Here is a 24,799-nt window from a genome sequence, read left to right as displayed (position 1 = left end):
ATTTGAATTTTTCCCAACTTTTTACATAGGAATCGACCATTTATTTACAATTTTTACCCATTTGCAACTGCTCCCTTCCCCTTTTGAAAATCTCATCACACGCTACTGCCAAATACCTATCTATACATTATGCTATACGCTATAATTCGCTTGTAATATTTGCACTGTAGACGTCAGTGTAAACACACTTTACAACTCTCTCTCCCTCTTTTCCTTTCTTTTCTCTTCTTTCATTCCTAGAATTTTCGCCACAGATAGTTTCAAATTTATCGGACGTAGCGTAGGTATCCTGTTCCTCCCACAGGATTCGAGTTGCTCAAGACACGTGCATTTAGCGACTTGCAACATGTGCACGCTTTCTATCACTTCCAATCTCCTGCGGACAAGTATAATTACGTCAAAATACGTCAAGTTTTCAACTGAAGGTGGGGGAAGAGAGGAGGTTTCGTCGATTTTCGAAAATTAGTCGTGTGTTTGACAGGTTAGGTAGGTAACGCAAATTTTCAAGACAAGCAACTTTTTTGTCGGTAACGAGAGACAAAAAACGAGAAGAAGAAAAAAAATCCAGTCAAAGTTTCAGTTTGCAGACTTCTGACTTCCCTATGGAAAAGCTCGACTTTGTAAGATTCGAAAAAAAGTGTAGGGTACATGGACTTGGGTATTAACCTGTGTTAACACACTCTCACACGCACCACGCGTTGCGTGTCCTTTCAATAGCGTGTATCCAATTAAAAATTAATCTTTTGGAAAGATAAATAAACACCTGTGGCCTAAGGGCCCTAAGGCATTAACCTCGAGCAAAACCGGTGGTTATCTTCAAAAGCAGGCTATAATTAAATTTACTAACACCTACATCCTTCATTAGTCATTACATAAAGTAGATAAGTACCTATTGAGAGATATACATAGAGGTAACACCTTTGAGCCTCTTTAGAAGTTGACTCAGAGAGTCATCATCACATGTGTACAGACATCTAAAACTTCGAAATTTCTCTCTAAATGTATAGATTCTATTTCTTGTATCAAAAATCTAACCAAATGATGAGAAAATTTGCAATACGCAATAAATATTCAATTGAACGTATAGGTGTAATTACTTACTTACAATGTAGGTTAAAAGGTACAATGTAGGTAAAAAAAATGTTAAGAACAAAAATTTCAACTTGAAACTATAGTCCCTGAGATTTCTTTAGATTTTACTTGTAAATTTAACATCCTTCATTAGTCATTACATAAAGTAGATAAGTACCTATTGAGAGATATACATAGAGGTAACACCTTTGAGCCTCTTTAGAAGTTGACTCAGAGAGTCATCATCACATGTGTACAGACATCTAAAACTTCGAAATTTCTCTCCTTTGGACCTGAAAGTTCACTGACCCTTTAGATTGGAAATCTTGTTAAGGAAGCAAAAATAGAAAGCAAAAATCCCCAATTCCGACCGTTTTGAAATAATAAGGCTGATGGAAGGATGGGAAATGTGGAATAGGAACCTCAGAAGTTTTTCAATAATCCCAATTATGTGCCCCTGTCAGTCCAAGCCCCTTATTTTTCAATTTTCGATATGGGCGTTTTCTCCTCCTGCTGCTGCTCCTCCGCCTCCTCCTCCTCCTCTTCATTCTTCTTCTCTCCCTCTTTTTTTTCTCAAGAAGATACCATTCCAATAAACCATGAAAAAAAAAAAAAAAAAAAAAAAAAAAAAAAAAAAAAAAAAAAAACGGGGGAAAATCACGACACAAAGAGAGGGGAATAGGTACTACAGGTATGCACGCGAAATATGTATTTGTGCTTTCATTTCACACAGGGGAACATGATAAAAATACAACTAATTTGGAATTCTCATTTTTAACCGACACAGAGACATATAACCGACCAAAAAGTCTTCAAACAAACCTTTTGCAAGTGACCACATAAAAATGACGTTGCCCAAAGGCATAAATTCTTACTGGACAAAAAAATCCTGGTTCAACGAGAGAGAGATGAAGAGTTTGAGAGGAAGAAAAAAGCGACTGAGGGAGAGAGAAAAACCGACACAGAGACATATAACCGACCAAAAAGTCTTCAAACAAACCTTTTGCAAGTGACCACATAAAAATGACGTTGCCCAAAGGCAGAAATTCTTACTGGACAAAAAAATCCTGGTTCAACGAGAGAGAGATGATGAGTTTGAGAGGAAGAAAAAAGCGACTGAGGGAGAGAGAAAAAAGCAGGAAAACAGGAAGAGAGAAAGAGGAGCAGAGAAATTTTGTAAACCTTAAAGAAGCTTTACATTACAGGCATTGTATAAAATTGAAATTCAATTTGTTTGGAGAAAGTGTAAAAAAGTTTTGTGGATTTTTCTCCAACACGCGACGGAATTCCTTGGAGAGAAACTTCAAGGTTAAACAGGAACGGATAATTTATTCCAGGGTTAAATTGGGACCGGGAATTTATTTCAGGGTTGAATTGGGGCAAGCAATTGTAAGAATAAATTTGCACCGGGAAGTTATAGCGAGGTTAAATTAGGACCGGGAAATTAAGGTAAGGTTAAATCGAGACCGGAATTTTTGCAAGGACCGGAAATTTATCTTTAGAAGTATAATCTACTTATCTCTTTCCCAACAAATGAGGTGGATAGCTACTAGTTATAATACCGTCTCACGTACAGGAGTATTATTGTGCCCTGGAAAAGATGTAACTTCATAATTTTATTTCTACTAATGAGGTACAGAAAAAGTCTCACCATTTCCGTAGTACGAGTATTTTTTTTTTTTTTCAAATACGTATTCCGCAAATGTAATAGAAAGTCGTGTGATGTTCACACCAGATTTTTTTTCATTATAATTGGACTAATTAGCATGCTTGCAATGCGTTACCACTGTTACAATGTGTATAATTAATAATTAAAGGGTTTTATTTTATCCAAGAGACGAAAATCGAATTTTCAGAGAAAGAGCTCTGAAGTTTTCGATTTCAATTGAAAAATATTGGGAGAATTTTCAAAGGTTGTGTAGCTCGATGATAATAGTAGAGATTGCAAAATAAGAATAGGAATACAGATACAATTCAAGTACCTCTCTTTGTATCGCCACAGTGAAATTGTAACAAGCTTTAAACATAAACTTTAAAGTACATATAAAAGATAAAGAAAAAAGAGTTTCAAAGCACCTATGAAAGATAAGCAAGAAAAGCGACCAAAAGAAAATATATTCCTATGTACTCGTAACTGTCTCTCTCTTTATCGCTTCTCTCTTTCTCTCTCTCGAATTTGGTAAAACAGCACTCTACATGCTCTCCTAGTAGTATAAACATTATGAATAAGATAATAAAATTTTCAATTATTAGGTAGGTACCGTGTTTTCTACGCAATTCTCTGCTAAACTACGTATCCTAATGCTAAAGGTCACCTACGTGTCAATGGTATAAATTTGTCTAAATCTCTGAGGGACGGTAGGTAAGGTACCTTATACCTAGGTATGTATCTCCCTTCGTAGCCCATCTTTTTCTGACGTCACAGTTCTAGAGACGAAAATCGAATTTTCAGAGAAAGAGCTCTGAAGTTTTCGATTTCAATTGAAAAATATTGGGAGAATTTTCAAAGGTTGTGTACGATGATAATAGTAGAGATTGCAAAATAAGAATAGGAATACAGAATACAGATACACTTCCAGTACCTCTCTTTGTATCGCCACAGTAAAATTGTAACGAGCTTTAAACATATACTTTAAAGTACCTATAAAAGATAAAGAAGAAAGAGTTCTAAAGCACCTATAAAAGATAAGCAAGAAAAGCGACCAAAAGAAAATATATTCCTATGTAACTATGCAACATATCGAATACGCAATGAACTGTGGCTAAAGTAATACAAGGTCACTAGATACCTTCTCTGATACCAATGCTAATTATTTATTCAACAAAGGGAGACGGGGGAAAGATAAAGCAGAAGTTTAGTAGCAACAAAGGAAGAAAGAAAAAGATTAGAAGCTGAAAAAGAAGAAAAAAGAAAGGGAGGAAACAATAGTAGGAAGAAAAGAAGGAGGCGAAGAAAAAGGTGTCAGAAAAAGGAAGATGAGGAGGAGGAAGAGAAGAAGAAGGAGAAGAAGAAGAACCGTGTTTTCTACGCAATTCTCTGCTAAATTACGTATCCTAATGTTAAAGGTCACCTACGTGTCAGTGGTATAAATTTGTCTAAATATCTGAGGAATGGTAGGTAAGCTGTAAGGTACCTAATAGATATGTAACTCCCTACTTGGTATGTACATATCTAGCCCATCTTTCTGTGACGTCACAGTTCCACTTTTCACGATTTTCTTCGGTTGCGGAAACCTTGTAAGCACTTAAAGAAAATAAATAAAAAAGAAGAAGGAAAAGAAAATAGGTATCTCTAAGTAAAAAATGTTGTCTTCATTTTTTCACTTTTTTTTTCCACTTAAAGAAAATAAATAAAAAAGAAGAAGGAAAAGAAAATAGGTATCTCTAAGTAAAAAATGTTGTCTTCATTTTTTCACTTTTTTAACGTTCACGTTCATTCACTTGCATTTTGCATTTCAATCAAAGCTTTTTCTCGTTCTTTTCCTTTCTTTTTCATCACAATGAGTGGCATTCATTATTTTATTTTTTACAACTTGCCTATTCTCAAAGACCATTCCTGCTACATGTTTAAAATCCTAATGGAACTTTCATGTCGAACAAGCGTTTTCATTTTTACGGTTTACTTCGGCGGGGGGCTTCTGTGTTTTTATGGAGTTCAAAAGGATTTTCATAGTTCATTGAGTCATGCTGTGTTGCTACTCAGTACTCCCATCTCCCGCCCTAATGAGGTATAGGTCCCTGAGGAGTTACATTGTTTTAAATTCTTTTCAATAAAGCTTTAAACAATAACCAGGCACTTAACTGCAAACACTGCAATATAAAATGAATACATTGTTTTAAATACCTACATATCAACTGGGGTGGATGTATCAAGTACCTACAAAATATTAATTCCGGATTAAGTATAGATGATTATGTAGACTGAGAAAAAATAGGGTACTGACACTGCTGACTGCTGAAAGCCCGTTCGAGTGGCTGCATGGGTTTCGGAACTAGGAAGCTTACCACTTTAATATTATGTAGGTAGGTACGTAGGTAGCATTCTAACTCCCTAAATCAGGGGAAATAACCCAATAATAGAGTTCTTCCACTCTAGTCTCCTAAAACTTGTGGCATCCTATTTTTCTGAGTGATCTATGTACCCAGGTAGGGAGGTAGGTATTTATGATGTAATTGATGTCAGAGTCAGATGAATTTATTTGATTAGCTTTCGAACTTATTCAAAGAAGGTATCTCAAATTTATGAATCTCTTTTCTTAGAGCGTTCAAATTAATAACTCCCTCTAAACTCATAAAGCCCAGAAATTCCAAGTAATTATGAATGCCTTACTAATTAATCATGTGAGATCATAAAAGCGGTGCATCTCTCTCTCTCTCTCTCTCTCTCTCTCTCTCTCTCTCTCTCTCTCTCTCTCTCTCTCTCTCTCTCTCTTTCTCTGCCGATGATAAAGGAACGAGAGATAAAACCCGAATTAGAAATTCCGTCAGCATTTTTGGCTGCTTTCTGTTTCTAGCACTAGTCAATTCTTCACACATCGTGTTATGAGGTACCAGACCTCTTCACACCATTGAACCCGAATTAGAAATTCCGTCAGCATTTTTGGCTGCTTTCTGTTTCTAGCACTAGTCAATTCTTCACACATCGTGTTATGAGGTACCAAACCTCTTCACACCATTGAGTAGGTACCAAACTCATATCATCCCGAATCTATCAAAGAAATAACTGGCATGGAAGCCATTTATTTTAACGTTTGCTATGGAAGTGTAAAATTCTTCTTTTTCTCCTCCTTCTTTTTTGTAGGATTTTCACATGTGTGTTTGTAATGTGTACTTGAGTTTAATGCTCTGTGTCTACCTTTTCCTTTTCCTCACTCATTTTTTTATCTTGTTTTTTTTTTTTCCTCCTCCTCCTCCCTTCCTTCTCTTCGGATAATGAGAAGACGAAGGCTGACTGTCTAGATGTGGGGAGACCTTGACATGAAAAACAGATAATACCGGCAACAGGGATGAGGTCAGAAAGCTCTAATAAAGGATTCGAAAGCTGTAACAAAGGATTCAGTAAGCTGTAATAAAGGATTTGGAAAGCTGTAAGAGAGCTATAGAATGTATGATCTCTAAGCTGTAAAAGAGGTATAGAACGTATGATGTCTAGAATGTTGCTATAGAATTTATGATGCAAAACTTAAAATCAACATGTTTTCAAGAAACGAGGTTACAATTTGTGACATCAGGAAAATGAGATCTTCCTCATTCTTTAACCTTTTCAATACAATTTCAACAAGTATTATGTACATAAGTGTGGGTTTTTTTTTTTTTTTTTTTTTTTTTTTTTTTTTTTTTTTCTAGAATGAGGTCTACAGTTCACTCAAGTACCAAACCTATTGCTAAATTATTGTTTGATTTGTTCTTCTACAATCTCCCCATTCCTTCCAACACCGCGAAAAATCACGGACACAGAAAAAGCAAGATTTCCTCTAGGCTTTTAGAGACACACAGCTTTGTAAGCTATAAGCCCCGTGTAGGTATTTATTTTTGTTTTTAAATTTCAAACCTTTCTTTAGAATTATGTCTGGGATTACCTACGGTGAGGTTAGAGGGGGTTCCCTAGCCTCCCTGTGCCTTCCGTTTTGTCGGCCAAAATAATGAAACAAAGCACTTAAAATAAAAACAATTAAGCGTTTAAAGGTAGAAAACAGGTGGGTCCCCTCCGAAACTTTAATGTTTTCTGAACCTTTCCGTTCCAACGAGAATTAAAGCGTAATCAAGTAAGCTCATTTTCCAGGAAAAAACACGTTTGATAAAGGGAACTGTAACTGCTAAGGTCTTTTCATCCCGAAAGCGAGGAGAGAAGGAAGACAGGATAGGTAGGAGAAAAGGAGAAGGAAGACAGGCCAGCCCGAAAAAAGGAGAAGGAAGACAGACCAGCCGATAAAAGGAGAAAGAAGACAGGCCAGTCGGAGAAAAGGAGAAGGAAGACAGGCCAGCCGGAAAAAAGGAGAAGGAAGACAGGCCAGCCGTAAAAAAGGGGAAGGAAGACAGGCCAGCCGGAGAAAAGGAGAAGGAAGACAGGCCAGCCGGAAAAAAGGAGAAGGAAGATAGGCCAGCCGAGAACGAACCATATCTATTTAAGATGAAATCCGCCCGGGTGGGTTACAAGGCAGACGAGCTATTCTCCAAGAACTAGGCTGGAACAGTAGTATTTAAGAGGGCTCTGAAGGCACGCTTTTCATATTCTTTATTGCCTTGTCTACGAAGTGTACTTAACTTGGTGTTAATTCTCAAGGATTTCTATTTTCCTTATTCTCTTTTCCTCGTTCCACTGTTTTTGTCCTTGCTTACAAGTTTCTCACAAATGATTCTTGTATTATTTATAAGCTCGAATGACAAAAGAGAATGGGAAAACCAAAGCAAGTGTGTTCCCATAATAAATTGTATAGCAAATTAAGTGTGTTCTCAGAATATGGCAAGCGCTCTGGGAGGCGCGCGAGCGTCAAGAGAACAAGAGATTGAATTGACACAACGCGACGTGGTCCTAGGAAAAAGATATTACCTAGTTTTAGTTAGCAAAATCGCTAGTCATGTCGATTTATTAGAGTGTGTCCACACATAGTCAACTGGCCGTCGATCGATGTCGACTGATTCGTCCACACTGAATCGACAACATAGATTCACCTTGTCGATCGACGGCCGTTCGACTGTGTTTAGACACACCTTTAGGACGATAAAGTTATCGCAGCGGATCACAGTCTGGTCTGTCGGGAATTGTGTAAAATTGTCTCATCTCATTTCGTCATTCTCAGATCACGTGATTGACCAGAGACGGCCGAGACGGGGCGTAAAGTCTTGGAACCCTTCTAAGACTTATGTGCTCAACTTTTTACTGAAATAGAAAAGAAAGATTGAAGGGAGGGAGAAAAAGACTCCTATGGGGAAACACAAATTTGAACCTCAGTTAGGCCTCAGGCTGCATTTTACTACCGAAATAGGTGAACTTATTTCCGTTTAATGATGCCGAAAGGATCAAATACAACAAAATATTTTACCCAAGACCTCTTTGACATTATTATGGACATCATTTTCATTTCACTTCAATATAAATGTTTACTGTGATAATGAAATACGAACTTGGCTGACGCATTTTTATTTCAAAGAGACGCCACGCCACTCACGCTAAGTACTCTTCCCATAGTACCTACACTTCCTACTGTACCTAACTACGCCACTGCTGATCGGCCTTTGCATTCCTTGCAATAAATTTGTTTCAGTCGATAAGGAAAATTCTGATTGTATTACTAAGTATTCATCATTCAGCACTATCTTGGCTTCATTATTAATTTCTCGCTGACTGGAAACATTCAAAGAAAAGGGCCATCCATCATCATTTGACATAGTGACGAATGTGCTGTCATGTTTCTTACGTCAATTCTTTCCATGTTGTCTATATTGAGGTGACCTCATGCGGCCAGTTGTAATACCTATGGAATAGGCTAGTTCACAATCTATTTATTATTGACCTATCAAAATCCAATATCAAAATTAGATAGATATTTTTATTATGTATTAGGTAGGTGTAGGAAACAGGGAATCATGTTTGTTAATTTCAAAATAAATTCGTTTTCCTGCTAAAGATAAGTTCCAAGTTCCAAGAAAATTTATTATTGACCTATCAAAATCCAATATCAAAATTGGATAGATATTTTTATTATGTATAGGTAGGTGTAGGAAACAGGGAATCATGTTTGTTAATTTCAAAATAAATTCGTTTTCCTGCTAAAGATAAGTTCCAAGAAAATGAGGAAGTGAGAGATTGAAAATCAGAGAGAGAGAGAGAGGGATTTGAAAGTTTCGATTTTCAACTTGATTAATTTTATTCTTTGAAAGGATAATTCTCGGAATGTTACTACAGTCTTTAAGTAATTTCAAATTTCTAATTTTCACCAAGTAGCAAATAAACCATAAAATTTCCTCTTACTCTCTCTCTCTCCGTCTATTAAGTAGTCTTTCTCTCTCTCTCTCTCTCTCTCTCTCTCTCTGTTATTTATTCGATAAACTTTCCTATCCTATTTCTAATATTCCAAACTCTCTCCCTCTCCTTTTTTCCCTCTTTCTCTCTCTCCCTTTCTCCTTTAGAGTCCTTTCCCCAGTTTTTTTTTCCTCATCTTTCTCATGTATGTATTCCTTATTCCTCTTCCCTCCTTCTCCTTATAGTTCTTCGTCTTCTCTCTCTTTCTTTCCTTCTCACTCTCTCCCTTCTCTATATTATTCGTCCTGTCTCTCTCTCTTTATCTCTCTCTCCCTCTCATCCTTCCTTTCTCTCTCCCTCTAGCTTTATTTATCTCTCTTCCACTTCCCTTTTCTCTCTTCCTTTGCCTCAAACTCTCATGCGTCTCTCGATCTATCTTTTCTCGGATATTGTTTCCAATACCATCGTTTCACCAATATTTCGTCAAGGTGTTGAGTGAGCCGAATCCTCCATAAATCTCTGTGTGTCCCCCCCCCCTTACATGGCCTCCCCCCTCCCTCATCTAGCCTACATTGGGGTGACAATTGAATGATTGCTTCTGTCACGGGCGACCTTTCAAAATGCCATTTATTACTTCCCCCTCCCCTTTCTAGGTTGTGAAGAACCACACACACACTGAGACAGAAAAACTCTGAGAGGGAGCGAAAGAGAGACACTTGGGGAGGTAAAGAGAGAAATAGAGAGAGAGAGAAAAATACATTCTTGGAGGTAAAGAAAGAGATACAGTTTGGGAGGGAAAGAGAGAAATAGAAAGAGATACACTCTAGAAGGGATAGGAGAGAGACACTTTGAGAAAGAAAATAATAAAGTGGGAGGGAGAATGGGAGAGAGGAGAGAACAAGCTGGGCCCGTCCCTCCGGGAATTTTTTAGCCCGTAGGTAGCGGTTTTTTTTTTTTTTAAGGCAAACCTGGAATCCTGGAGTGAGTATAGAAAAAGTAAACATGAAGGATAAGAGGATAGAAGAACCAGGAGAAGTATGAGAAGGAGAACAAATCATATATTATGTTTGTACCTACATAAAGAAGAAGAAGAAGAAGAAGAAGAAGAGGAAGGAGAAGAAGAAGGAGGAGGAGAAAAAGGGGAAGTTGACATTGCACAGAGACAATAAATTTACATAATTGTGTTCTTAAATAAGAATTAGATTAAGGAAGAATAGAGCTAAGAAATAGGAGGATATTGAGGTAGAGAAGACGGGTGGAGGATGGGGGAAGTGATTGATAGTACGTATTAGTATTAAGGTTAAAATTCGTATTCTGTGATCATTGGTCTCTAAACAGTTGAAGTGGAAAATTCAGCCCTCAACTGCTCGAATGAGAACACGAATTCAGCCCTGAATATGTCGAAGCTTCCTTGACCTTTTGAGAACCTTATTCAAGCAGCATTCAGCAGAAAGGAACTATAAGGGGAATTGCCTTATATGTATATGATTCTCTGTTGTGTACAATTTTGACAGATTCCCAGAGTCTAGATTTCCGAATTTCCTAATATTTAGGGATATTCTTTTATCCACACATGGCCTTGTTTTCCTTGAATAAATAAATAAAATATTATACTTTAAGAGAAACAACAAAAAATGATTTTGTCCCAATTTAAAGAGGTACAAACAGCAATGAACAGTAGCGAGTGGCGAGCCTTATAGCAATGTCAATAACTCTGACGATTATGGAGACAATGTCACAAGCTAAAATGAATAGCTTCCTATCAGACGTGATATTTAACACCATGGTTACCAAGATACCAAGCACGTGATGAGTACCCACGTGATCTTGTAGTGATGTTAACGTGAACTGTAAAGTGAGGATGTTATTCGATAGCCCGTTAACCCATTCCGGAATATCTAGGGGTGGGAAAGGAAGCAAGTTGTAGAGGTAATCCCAATCCATGTATGTCGTATTTTATTTAACCTTTAACGCTTTAACCCAAGAACCGAAAATTCGAGAGTGGGGGTAAAAATTTCGTAGTGGGGATAAGCAGCTGATTAAAAAAATCAGCTGTTCACATTAACCGAGAAAAAAATGGCAACTCTATCGTTAACCGCAGTCGAGAGCTTGGTTTAGTATGGCAAGAGGGGAAACGTAAACCTAACAGTGGTTAACGCCCCTCACGTCATAAACACACTTCCATGTGAGGGGAGGTAGTGACCTTGAATGAACCGGGCTGAGGTTAGCGGTTAGATGTTAAATTTAATAAAATACAACATAGGGTAAAAATTAACAACTATGTACCAACCTGAACAAATAAATGAACAATTATGTACCAACCTGAACAAATAAATGAAGATTCTTGATAATTCTGCAGAGAAATGGAATTGGAAATTGAATGTTTTGTGTATTTGTTTTACTTGTGTAACCAGTAGGTAGGTCCATTTAATTATTTCATACTTACGGAAAGTCTCCTGAGATTGCATTCGCTTATTGCTAAGGAGATGTTTGGATCCTTGTAGGTAAGTAAATATAATTACCTATAATGGACTTACCTACCCACCTACCTACCTAAAATTCAATTTTCGTCTTCTGATCCCATGATACTTCACTGAAAATTCAGACTTTGGTGGTTTGGCTGAGAATGATAACTTTTCTCAACATCTTAGCTTTCAGTGACCGTAACTCGGTTATTCTAAATTATTTGTAGATTCTTGACAACACTTGCAGTAAGTCAATGTTCAATTTATTGTTGACTTTATTGACAACCCAACAGAATGAAACACGTACATTTCGTTATCAAACACAAACAACAGCCCAAAAATGGAAATAGTCGCAAAAAAGCCTTCAATAACTACGATGGATATGAAATGCCAACCCGTAAGAAGAAAATTATAGCTCCACCAGGGTATGCATTTGATGTTCATTCAAACCCAGTTCTTGTTAAAGTCGACAAAGAGCAAAATAGAAATTTTTACTTTCCTGCCGGATATGAATCTCGATCGCGAAGGAGACATGCGTGTAGTAAGGGATCTCGATGTCCTACTTGCGGGTCTACAAAACATCATAGGGAAGGTCGGAGAATAGCAAATCCCAACAAGATAAGATTGAAAGTATATCAAGTCCCGAGAGACAACCAGTCTCACAAGAAATCAAAAGAACAAAGAAACAAGGAACTATCAATACGATGTGATATGAAAAAGAAAAATAGAAGAAAATTTCAAGATCATGAAACAATTCCGTACCACATTCATAATCCAAAAGTTCAAGATCCTGATAGTCGAAGGTCTCGAAGAAAAGTGAAGAAACTGTATGAGAATGAATCGTTGTTGAAGCCCGAGTATGGAAAACACGCTGTTTCTAGCGTTCGGAAACGAAATTCAAATAAAGAAGTTCAACATGTAAGACATTAATTTTACCTATAGGTACCACCTTACCTACTTTTAAACTTTCCTTGATTTTCAAATCTTGGTGCATCAATCCACTTTTATGCATAACACCTTTGTTCCTTATCTTATTTTCACAGAACCTAAAATGCAACCCACGTGGATCTCCAAATTATCAGAAAGACCTGGAAAATTACAGAATAGAAGAAAAGCCAAGGAGGGAAAGTGGTGAATATTTCATTAAAAAACATAAAAGAATGGAAAGAAGGAGTAATACTGAGAGTGTAAAACAAAACGAAATGTCACGAGAAGAGAAAAACAAGAATTGCAGTTTACTATATGTCAAAGAGGAAGAAGGAAAAAATAGCAATGTAAGCAAGTAATATTATAATAATGCATAGTTTACATTTTAGACAGGTACCTACTTACCCACTAGGGCTGTAGAAAATTTGCTAAACAAAAAATGCCAAACTAAACTTAAATAACACTTAATAGATATTAATAATATACCTAATTCGTTTTATTTACAGGATTTTCAAGCTGACTCTCAAATGTTTTTAAAGGAATCATCCGGACAAATGACAAGTGAAACAAAGTTTGACTTATTAAAACCCGAGAGTATTAAAGATAGTTTGGAGATAATGCAGAAAAATAAAAGAAATCAAAAATCTCATAAACATTCTCACTGCAACACAAAAAACAATACCGAAGCTGTGAAAATTGAAAGACCTGATAAAACGTCATTGAAAAGCAAAGACATTTGTGAAAGAAACAAGCGTGAGAAAAAAATAGCATTTGCGGATACTCAGTCCTATCGTACATTTAGATCACATGAACCTCCGTCAAAAATTGGTGCCACGAAAACAGAAAATGTTGCACAAGAAATAGAACAATCTGGTAGTACCATATCCTTTGTAGACCAGAAAAGCGGAAATATTACAACAAATGGCGAAAGTCGTATCATAAACCACAAAGGCAATTTATGGGTTCACAATTCATCATCGACTACAGATGTTTATGACGCTGCAGTCCATTCGTCGAGTTCTTTGCTTTCAGCGAAATCTCCTTTAAATAGTCAAGATACTATGCTTATTCAAGAGATATGTCAAGAAAATGACAATTTAAAACATTCCAGTGATTCTTTAGAATTAATATGCAGCCATTGCAACCTAGATCAAGAGACACACAATGAAGATAACTGTATGGAACCTGCAAGAACTTCTCTTAGTTCATCACTAAATCCAACGATGAATTTTGAAAAGTATACTAATATAGAAGAACCAGGAGAAGTATGAGAAGGAGAACAAATCATATATTATGTTTGTACCTACATAGAGAGAGGGATTTGAAAGTTTCGATTTTCAACTTGATTAATTTTATTCTTTGAAAGGATAATTCTCGGAATGTTACTACAGTCTTACCTGCAAGAACTTCTCTTAGTTCATCACTAAATCCAACGATGAATTTTGAAAAGTATACTAATAACAACAACAACAACAACAACAACAACAACAACAACAACGACGACGATAGTAACCATGATTCAGCAGACGATATTTGGACAAAAGAAGCCAATTACAACATAACAGAAAAAGGAACTCAAGTTCAAGACAAATATAATGAAATACCACGTACATTCAAATACCATAATGCTGGAAAATTCAGAAGACCTCATAATACCTGGTTAGGATCAAGAGATACTGTACCAATTGGAGACTGTTACTGGCCGAGACGAAATTGGCAAAGATACTATCAGTCAAAGGAACATAATTTGAGTTTGGAAAAGAACAGTATTTTATCAAATACCAATACCATACATCAACGTTCAAAGTATTTACCTGTTAGAAGACCTATATCACATCAATTTGGATGTAAATATAATTCAGGAATAAACAATTTTTCTCTGACGAAACCTCATTATCCTGGAAGCATTCCTCGAATTCTAATAAACACAAATGAGGGAAATGTAGTCACCACCAACAGAAACTTTGGAAAATTTAATAACTACCAATACAAACCCTTTTCCTATAAGAAATTGTATCAGTCCTGAAACAGCATTGGTAATTAGAAGTTTGTTGTCAAATGAATCCAAGCAGAATATAAAACTGAACGATACAATTGTAAAGGTTGTAATGGAAAAAGATGAAGTGAATATATATTATGTACATAGATATTTATAAAAGTTTTCTATGAAAGTTTGAAAAATTAAAGCAAGATCATCCACATATCCTGCTTCAGTAAATAAAAATCAATTAGATATATTAGATTAGATGATTATTAGATATTAATATGATTAACCTATTACATACTTTAAAAACCTAAATACTTAAAAAAAAAAAAAAAAAAAAAAAAAAAAAAAAAAAAAAAAAAAAAAAAAAAAAAAAAAAAAAAAAAAAAAAAAAACAAGATGGAGAACAAAAAACAAGATTTAGACAAAGGACTTCAGACAGGTATTCTGAGTTCTGAGGATGGATAAGGATAAATTTCTTACTTATGTGTGACCCCTTACGGAACAGGACTTCCTTAAGAAAAAGAAGAAAAATAAGAAGAATTAAGAAGAACATGGGAACTACAAAAAGGGGAAGTGAGAAGAAACTAAGGACATAGGAGCTAAAGAACGGAAAGAAAGAAGAGAAGGAGAAATGAGAAAAAGCTGAAGTGATCAAAAGGGGAAATGGAGAGAAACACATCTACCTAGGTACCTCAAAATGGCGACGGTTTAAAATAACACGCTGCAATGTAGATATCAATATTACTAATATAATGATCTGCCTGAAGTCATTGTATTTGATATGTATCTAATATGTACAGATATCTACATACCTAGCAGCATGTTATTATTATTACGTAGCCAGGGCCGTATCCAGGATTTTGTCCGAGGGTCCAAACAGTGATGTACCGGGGGGGAAGGGGGTGGATGCTCCAAAATTTTGTCCAAAGTACAGGAGAAAAATTAAGCTTGTGGGGGGGGGGGGGGGGGGGGGCCCGGGCGCCCCTTTTTCGGATTCTGACCTACAGTTAAGGAGAAAAATGAAGGCTCCGGGCCCCCTTCCACCCCCCCCCCCCCCTGAATACGGCCCTATATGTAGTATCAATCCTGTCAACAACAGCCAGAGTAGGGATGGAGAAGGGAACAGAGAGTTTTTATGCACAGAGAACAGAGAGCAAGGGAAATATATAAATGTATAAAGAGGAAGAAAGAGAATTATTTGAGAAAAAGAAAAGTATCTTCCTACACAGACTACAGAAAGTGAGTGAGAGAGAGAGAGAGAGGAAAAAGAGGAAGGACGGGGGAAGAAAGATGGGAAAAGTGAGAGAGGAGAAGGAGGAGAGAGTGAAAGAGCTAGGGATTTACTTTCTAGAAACTAATAATTTAATGTCCAATAGGTATCTTTATGTTTGCTCCACTCTCCTTCCTTTGTCCCTCTCTCTCTCCCTTTTTAGCCCGTCCTTCCTTTATTATTACGATAGTAATAAAAAAAGGTATAGTGGACGGGCTATTGTATTCACTTCGGTGTCGTCTGTCTGTCAGTCTGTCTGTCACTCTGTCAGTCTATCTGTCTGTCCCCACAGAAGGACTTATCCGAGCAAGGCCAATAAATGGATGGGAGACTTGAATCTTACATTGGGAATAAAGGGAATGATTTTAAATCATTACATGAAAGTAAAATCAAAAAATCAAATCAAGAATGATAATAAACTGAATATTAAACAAATTAAGTAGGTACGTAGGTACTGATTTTCTCTAATCACGATCGAATAAACTACGGGCTAAAAAATTCCCGGAGGGACGGGCCCAGCTTGTTCTTTCTTTCTCTCTCTCTCTCTCTCTCATGTTTAGTACATTATGTAGTTATAAACTGTACCTTTCCCATTATTCTAACTTTTTCCTACTGAATCCTCCTAGTTTTTCATATTTTATTTTTTGTTCTGACTCTTATTGTATTTTCTAATTCCACATATTGCGCTTTCATGCAAATTACCTTCTCTGTTCTATGACCTCGGTTAGGTGCCGCGGGTATCTCTGTAGCTTAAAAGTCTTAGAACAGGTGAGAGTCTTCATTACAACAAGTTTCACGTAGTCTTGGCTTTAGTTTAACTTATAAATTGTCGTATTTCATTTAACCTTTAACCCAAGAACCGAAAATTCGAGAATTTTTATCACTCTGATCAAAATAACTCAGCAGTGGCTGCAGCTATCAACATGAGATATTGTGGAAATACTAACAAGATGATGCGTTCGAAAATACAATCTCCGGAAAAAGGGCCAATTCGCCATTTGGCCCTTTTTCCAGAGACCTCCTCATTTGTGACAAGCATTTATGCTTAACACAATTAAAATTCCTTTCCTTTGCTTTCAGAATGCCAGGTGCGTGTGAAAGACTCCGACTGCATTCGTTGGGGACAGAATCGACCTCATCCAGTGGCACAGGAGTAGGTCTGCAGAAAGACAAGAGGAGGGTGGTCGTCATGGGAGGAGCCAGAGTTGGGAAATCTTCCATCATCTCCCAGTTCCTCTACGACAGGTTCATATCCCGCTACAAGGAAACCGTGGAGGAGCTGCATAGAGGTAAGCTCCTCTTGGAAGTAAAGGACAGCCCTAAGCCCGGCCTCTCACTATCAGGTAGACCTGACGGGTATAGCCGAACAGCTCCGCCTGTCAAGTCTACCTGATAACGATAACTGATGAGCACACACTATGAGGTACACCTGACATGCCAACCTTATCAGGTGTACCTTACTATTGTACTGACACAAATAGCCTGTTCATGGCTAAGATGACCTACTGGGAAGTGAAATATTCAAGTCGAAAAGTATCTGACAAAAAGTTACAATGAAGAACTCGGGGCTTAAGACCGCGGATTTTCTTAAGATTAAATTTTAATCCCATTATCATCAACTCGGGTATTACTTATTACTATTAAATAGAACTTAATCTTCAATTTCGAGGTAATACGACTGGTTAAGTCATAAGGTGTGTCCACACATAGTCGACGGGCCAACGATCGACGTCGAGCGATGTCGATTCGTCCACACTGCATCAACAACATAGATTCAGCTCGTCGATCCACATCGATCGACCGCCGTCGGCTAAGTGAGGACACGCCTTTACAGCGGTAGTATCAGCGTAAAAATGATATTTGTTTGAGATGTATGATTAAAAGTCATCTCAGTTAGTGGCAATCCAGATGGATGATCATCTGGGTGATCGCGTGCTGCTATCCGTCCTCACTTGGATTTGGTGAGATTAGAAAGTTCCTGCAACCAAAATTAGAGTCCCGTTAATTGAACTCTTGAACGTTATTTGAAGAAAACTCGCATGCGCAGAAACGAGTTTTCGTCAAATAACGTTGAAAAGTTCAATTAACGTGACGCTAATTTTGGTTGCAAAAATTCTCTGTTATTGGGAGTAGGCGGGTGAAGTTGTTTGAATGTGTCTGTTCCATGTTCTACGAATCCTTCTCCTTCCAGGGGAGTACGAGTTACCAGATGGCGCTCAGTTGACTCTCGACATTCTGGATACGTCAGGCGCCTACCAGTTCCCCGCTATGCGAGAGCTTTCCATTTCGACAGCCGACGCTTTCGTTTTGGTGTACGCTGTAGATGATGCCAGCACTTGGGATGTTGTCAAGGATCTGAGAGAACAGGTAATGAAAACGCTGTCAAACTGTTTTGACTTGGTGGGATGGAGCGCTACCGTTCTCCTTAATAAAGGTTAATGACAAAATAATATACGTACCTACACTTTTTGGCAAATAAAGACGTGTCATTCGATGGTGATTAAGGATCGACTCGGTTTTAGGCAATGTTCATCGAAAGTAGAGACCATGGTGTACTGTATTCCGACTAATATTTGACACTGACATTGGTTTTTCTGGCGGGGCGGAGAGCTGCCGCGCTTTCAAATTTAGACTGGGATCATTCTTCGATTGAAGGTAAATTTTCAATTTCGGGTGATTCATCGCTTAAGGGAGGAGTAGTACTTCCTCAAGAGCACGGAAATCAGGACAGTTGACATTTCGCTTTCCTTCGCCAACTTTGTTTTTCTCTTTTTCTTCTAAAAATGCATCTAAAAGTTTCCTGGCGCCAAACTTGAAGTTGCTTTCGAAAAAACACATGCATTCGGTTTAAGTTCTGTTCTTTGACATGGAGAGAGTATAGATTTCTGGGCGCCCAAGGGGTTTAAACCCCCCCATCCCAATCTAAGATTGTGAGTGAGATTACCTTACGGGCACGGAATGTAGGTGATCTCTGTTTCATGCGTACACCTGGGGAAACACCAACTAATGGATCCTTTGTCTTGAATTCGAACTTCCCATAAAAAAAAGTAGTGGAAGAGGGAAGAAGAGAAGAGGAAGGAGAGAGAGAGGTGTAAAAGAGATCTTATGGTGTAATACGTCGTTGAGAAAAAGTAAAACAGGAAGGAGACAGGGAGAAAGATAGAGAAATTGAGTGGGCAAGGGAGAGACAGAGCATAAATGCAATACTGGTGAAGCTCCCTTCATATCCAGACGAGATATTTGAGAAGGTTAAGTACACTAAAACAAGACGTAATAGAGAAATAGGAACACAGGAGAGAAAGCGAGTGGGAGAAGAGAATAGAGAATAGATCAGTTGCGCTTACTTGGGTGATGTTTCAAAGTCATAGAGCAGGAAAAATGAGAACCAATTCAACCAATGGAATTTTTCTTTTACTTCTACGACTTCTAGATCTCGAGATAAATCGATTTAAAAAATACCGGTCAATCGTGAACTTTGACATCACGGCATACGCTCCCGTAAACGATGACGTCACATCAAATGTCCCGAGCAAAGCTCCCTCGCAGGTAACACATTCATGTGTTTGTGCGCATACGTTTCTGCGCATTTCTTTCTGCTCCTCCGCAAGCGTGCTTACATACTGGCGCTACCTAGCGGACGAAAAAAACAACTGCGTAAAGTTTGACGTCACACATCTTTGAACTCTTTCATTAGAACGGAAAATAAATATTGAATTTTCGACCTTTTACAGTTATTTTTTCGGAGTTTTGATCTCGGATTTGGATTTTTCCCAACTTTTTACATATTAGGAATCGACCATTTATTTATAATTTTTACCCATTTGCAACTGTTCCATTAGGGATAAAGTGGAAGGAGAGGGAGGACAGAGAAACAAAGGGGAAGGAGAGGAGAAAGAAAAAAGGAAGACAGAGGAGACGGACAAAGAGGAAGAGAGTGGAAGTGGAAGAAATGAAGACAGTGGAAGGAGAGGAGAGAAAAAATGGAAAAGATAGTGAAAGGAAAGAAGGGGAGGAAGAGGAAGTGAAAGCTTTTAGAAAGTGTTTAAAACGAGACCGGGAGGGGTTGTTTCTAAAAAGAGCGAAGAAAAATGAGTGAGACGAAACAAACAAAAGAAGTGGAAGGGATTTTTCAAAATCCAGTGACCGGTTTTTTTTTCTTCTTCTTCTTCTTCTTCTTCTTCTTCTTCTTCTTCTTCTTCTTCTTCTTCTTCTTCTTCTCCTTCTCCTTCTTCTTTTAGCCGAAGTTTCTTCCCGTGGTGGGGATGGTTCGGAAAACGTCAGAGACATTTCTGATGGCGCAGACCTCATCAATCATGCCCGTGTTGTTTTGTGTGTGGTTTTTGTGTTCAAATTTTGGAGGTTTCCCCGAAAGTGAATAGGATAATATATAAGAAGTATAGTGGAAGAATTATAGGGGGAGTGTGGAAGCCATGATGACTACAATAAGAAAAAGAGTGAGAGAGGAGGGGAAAGAGGGAGAGAGAACGTAATGGATGAGATGATTCAGTGAAATGTTTCATTTTTCAGATTAAGGCATTGTTTCTGGCTTCTCTTTTTCTTTTTACCTATACCTCGATATGTCACTTCTCTCCATTCATTTCTTGAACAAAGACTGTAACTTGGATTACTTGGAAGTTGGATAAATAACCTCGCTGATAATTTTCTCTAAAGCATCCTGTTGAACATAACTACATAACTTGAGTACCTACCTAAATACAAAAGGATAAATAAAAATCTAATAATACTACACATAAATGTTGCCAAAAGAATACACGAGCAAAGGATATCATCAGAAAAACCCTCGGGAGATATGAAACAAAAATACCTAAATAAACATAAACTATAAATAAATGAATGAAACGTCTTAAATGTATTCCAGTTGAGTATTCTCCTTTTGGAAAACTTTCGGAAACGGAAGCGATTCCGATGGCGCGCCATCTTTCCAGTTTCCAATAGAGAACCGGTTCCGTTTCCCGAAAGGAAAATACACCTTTACCTACATAAATTTTGAAGCGTTCAACGTCACTTTGTTCGCTTAAAAATAGTTGGTGCAGAAAGTTAACGTTGTACGATTTATAAATACATAGGTAAATGTAGTCGTACATACATAGGTTCTACTTAAGAACTTATCCCTGTGAACTCGGAAAAATCTCACATTTCAAACAAAATTTCAGTCTCTATGGAATTCCTAATGAGAATTGAAACTGGAAACTTGATCTGCGTCTGGACTGGTGAAGACCTAACTGTCCAAATGTTAAAAGTCATCGACTCAAACTCGAAAAAATTTCACTTGTCTTTTTGCGGTGCTATGTTTAATGTCACAAGGTTAATTGGACCTTTTGCCTCAACATAATAGACTGATGAGGACTAATAAGTCCGAAGCACCTGTCCTAGTCCCTAGATGACTTTCGCCTTGGAATCCTTAGGTCAGCCACTCACTATCAGGTAGACCTGTTCAGGTGTAAAATCATTACATGAAAGTAAAATCAAAAAATCAAATCAACAATAATAATAAACTGAATATTAAACAAATTAGGTAGGTACATACATAGGTACTGATTTTCTCTAATCACGATCGAATAAACTAGGGGCTAAAAAATTCCCGGAGGGACGGGCCCAGCTTATTACCATTATTTTGCCCTCAGATTGTGAACAAGCGTGGACTGATGGTGCCTATTGTAGTCGTGGGAAACAAATGTGAGTTGGAATTCAAAGACGTGCGAAGGGAAATAGCTGAAACCATCGCTCTGTACGACTGGCAGTGTGGCTTTGTAGAGTGCTCAGCCAAGGAAAACTACAACATCGTGCAAGTCTTCAAGGAACTATTAGCTCAAGCTAAGGTAAGTAGTTTAAAGTATGTTAGGTACGCGGCGATGTTTCACCGCCGTTTTTATTTGGTAGCAATGTAAGAACTGCTACATTAGACTCCTGTGGTCTGTGTCGTAGCATGCCCATCCCGTAGTATGTCTCTCATCAGATGGGCGAGAAGAGACACAAGACCTTCATCCCATTTAGGTGCTAAGTCAACACGATAACACCCGGAAGTAGCCCGTAGAAATTTATTAGCAATCGAAAAATGAATGCATTATAGGTTCTCTGTTTCAGTCAAATTCAGAAGATGACACCTTCCCATCACGATTGTTTATGTTTATACGGGTATTATTTACATATCTAAATTTCAAAATAGAATAGAATATACCCTGTTTATACTGCCAGAAGGAGACTGAAAAGTCCCTTTACTCCCGCGGTCTAAACAAGGGAAAATAATGACGCAGATTTCCCTGAATGAATACACCGCGGTTTCACATTCTCCTAAACTACATCATTATTTGAGAGAGATCTCTTGTTTTATTGAAGCTAACATTTTCATCCTTCCTAATAATAATATATCTATTATTCTATTCCCGGATTTTGATTGTACACCCCAGATTCCGGATAGGACTAAAAAAGCTCGTAGCTAATAGATCAGTTGCGCTTACTTGGGTGATGTTTCAAAGTCATAGAGCAGCAAAAATGAGGACCAACGGTATTTTTCTTTTTCTTCTACGACTTCTAGATCCCGAAATAAACCGATTTAAAACATACTGGTAAATCGTGAAGCTTGACGTCACAGCATACGCTCCCGTAGGCGATGACGTCATAATTCATGACTCCCGCTTCGTTTGTTTGTGCGCAAGGGTTTCTGCGCATTTTGACGTGAAATCTGACGTCACAACTCTTTGAACTTTTTCATTGGAACGGCAATTAAAAATTGAATTTTCGACCTTTTAAAGTTACTATTTCGGAGTTTTGACCTCAGATTTGGATTTTTTACGTAGGAATCAACCTTTTATTAGTAATTTTCACCCATTTGCAACTCCTCCATTCTAATTTGAATATCGAGAAGAAACTTTTATCTTCCTCTTCCTTCGCCCGGGTAAGTGAAAACTTTGCCTGCGAAGTTGTGTATCAGTGGAAAATTGGAGACTTTTTTTGTCGCTCTCAAAAAGAAAAACAAACAATGAAATGTGTTTTGTCGAGGGAAAAAAATGAGACACGCGAAGTTTATTCAGGGAAAAGAACGAACAGGAGGGAAAACTTTTTGCAGTTCTCTATACATATGAGATTAGTAAAAGGGGGGAAAAGACGGGGAATAAAAAGGAGACGTTATTGTTCCCTCAAACCTCAAAACCTATTTCATCAGTCCCTCTTCCTTTTTTAAAGTTCTGTGTACACGTGATTTTCTAATATTTTCCTCTCTTTGCAATATGAGAACATTGGCTCTACACTTCTTCTTCTATCTTCTTGCTGGGGGCCTAGACTTCTTCTTCTATTCAATTTACCTCTTCACCCAACTCTCTTCTTTTTATTCAATTTTATTCTTTCTTTATCATTTCCTCTAAACCTAGTAACCATGTGTACGTTCTCGTGTACTTTAATTATTAAACACACTTATACCAAGGTGTGTTAAACACTTACACACTTTACCTAAGGTAGGTTGTATACAAAACCCTGATTAAGCTTCCACTCAAAAGAAGTTTATATTTTCGTGCCTAGGCACTAGACAGCTAGACACCTATGTACAATATGTACATCATTATTCTCTTTAAGCTCCCCTGCTCCTTTCCTCTAATTTAGGTATCTTGTTTTATTAACCCCCTCCATTTCATCCCCCTTTTTCTTCAGGTTCAGTACAACCTCAGTCCAGCGGTCCGCAGACGACGCCAGAGTTTGCCCAACTACATTGGCACCACCGGGTCTGCCTCCTCTAAGGGGAGGTACATGCTGAAACGGAACTCTTGTACTGTGGCGTGAAATGCTGACGCCGATTCATGCACGGTGACATGAATGAGAAGAACCATTGGGTCACGTCAGAAACGTGACATGAACGAGATTGAATCAAGTCAATAATATGACATGAACGATGAATCAAGTTAGTAACGTGACATGAACGAGATTGAATGACGTCAGTATCGTGACATGAACGAGAGAAACCATTGGGTCACGTCAGTAACGTAACATGAACGAGATTGAGTCAAGTGAGTATCGTGACATGAACAAGATTTTGTCAAGTCAGTAACGTGGCATGAACGAGATTGAGTCATGTACCTACCTACTCACGTCAATAGAAAGTGTATTGGATTGGGGTTGGGGCGATATCATACATTGCACTTTGCATAGTTGTAAAGTTTTCAGGCGTTCATATAAAATAATGCAATAAATTTTATGAACGATGTAATTTTCACTCCATATTTTGCACATCTCATCCGCATCCGCACTTCTAACTCCTCTCAGGAGAAAAAATACAAATTTCACCACGATTTTTTGGTCCAGGAATAAAAATTGCGGAGTGAAGTTCTTCGTTACATCGGTCATTCATTGATCGCATTACTATCCAACAGAGACGAAAACGATTGTAAAACAGAATACCTAAATCTAATTAACTTTAACCTTAGGGATAGAGTTTTCCTGATTTTATTTTACCTCTTTTTTTCTTTTTTCGTTGTGGATCCATTGTAGGTATACCAAATTCTCGATTTGTTTCCGCTTTCCAGCTATTAGGATGGTCTTCTAGATGCACCTTAAAACCACATAGAAAGTCTCTAGCCATGATTTTCCCCAAGAAGAGGGTGCTCAAATAGTGGATATTTTGTGATTGTTTTAGGCTGGACCTAAAATTATATTATAGTTTTTAGGTTTCGTATTATTATTTATTTTTATTTTGATCATTTACGTATGAAAATTTTGTACCTAAATCCGATTTATTTTTCACGAAATTTGATTTTTAAAGCCCACATATTAAAGATTCCTTTTCATTTTTGCAGGGACATCTGGTAGGTATTGTCACTGGGTGTATTTACTTACCAAAATTATGTAGGTACTAAATTATTAGATCTAAGTTAGATATACCTAGTTAGTTTTACATAATTATGTAATGCATGACGAAATATTTTTTTATAATTTTTTATGACAGTTTTTCATTATTTTCAACAATGTTTGGATACAAAATTACCATTAACTATAAGTCAATATATCTCTAAGTATAGTAAAATTATTGACGAAAATAACAATATCTGATATTATCTAGGTACGTTCGAGGAGTAATAAGAAGAAGGAAAAAAAAAACCTTTTTACGT

General features: G+C 37.4%; 2 protein-coding genes across 4 annotated transcripts in view; both read left to right on the top strand.

Moving 5' to 3' along the window:
* The window catches only part of LOC103507660 (ras-related protein Rap1-like), a 29,671-nt gene extending 5,113 nt beyond the window's left edge, over positions 1-24,558 (top strand). Inside the window, exons 1-5 of one of the 3 annotated variants that reach the window (XM_026822481.1) lie at positions 10,884-10,963; positions 16,764-16,972; positions 17,875-18,050; positions 21,329-21,523; positions 23,349-24,558. In XM_026822481.1, coding sequence (XP_026678282.1) covers positions 16,765-16,972; positions 17,875-18,050; positions 21,329-21,523; positions 23,349-23,477 — 708 coding nt within the window. In that variant the 5' untranslated portion in view covers positions 10,884-10,963; position 16,764 and the 3' untranslated portion in view covers positions 23,478-24,558. Of the gene's footprint in view, positions 1-10,883; positions 10,964-16,322; positions 16,452-16,763; positions 16,973-17,874; positions 18,051-21,328; positions 21,524-23,348 lie in introns of those variants that run through there. The other 2 variants (XM_026822480.1, XM_026822479.1) reach the window with 2 other exon arrangements.
* LOC103507661 (uncharacterized protein DDB_G0287625-like) lies at positions 11,661-14,575 on the top strand. The gene is made up of 4 exons (XM_008472161.2): positions 11,661-12,417; positions 12,543-12,773; positions 12,933-13,673; positions 13,901-14,575. Exons 1-4 carry the CDS (start codon positions 11,794-11,796, stop codon positions 14,450-14,452), a joined length of 2,148 nt encoding a protein of 715 aa, XP_008470383.2. The 5' UTR covers positions 11,661-11,793; the 3' UTR covers positions 14,453-14,575.
* Positions 24,559-24,799: the final 241 nt, after the last annotated feature.

The sequence above is a fragment of the Diaphorina citri genome, unplaced genomic scaffold (genome assembly GCF_000475195.1).
Source record: "Diaphorina citri unplaced genomic scaffold, Diaci psyllid genome assembly version 1.1 scaffold332, whole genome shotgun sequence".
Lineage (NCBI taxonomy): Eukaryota > Metazoa > Arthropoda > Insecta > Hemiptera > Psyllidae > Diaphorina > Diaphorina citri.
This window is presented reverse-complemented; position numbering and strand designations above follow the sequence as displayed.

Bases quoted from the DNA above. Each gene is read 5' to 3' on its own strand.
- LOC103507661 (XM_008472161.2), top strand. From the start codon at position 11,794: ATGAAACACGTACATTTCGTTATCAAACACAAACAACAGCCCAAAAAT. The intron at 12,418-12,542 runs GTAAGACATTAA...TTATTTTCACAG, and splicing joins CAAATAAAGAAGTTCAACAT to AACCTAAAATGCAACCCACG. The intron at 13,674-13,900 runs ATAGAAGAACCA...AACAACAACAAC, and splicing joins ATTTTGAAAAGTATACTAAT to AACAACAACAACAACAACAA.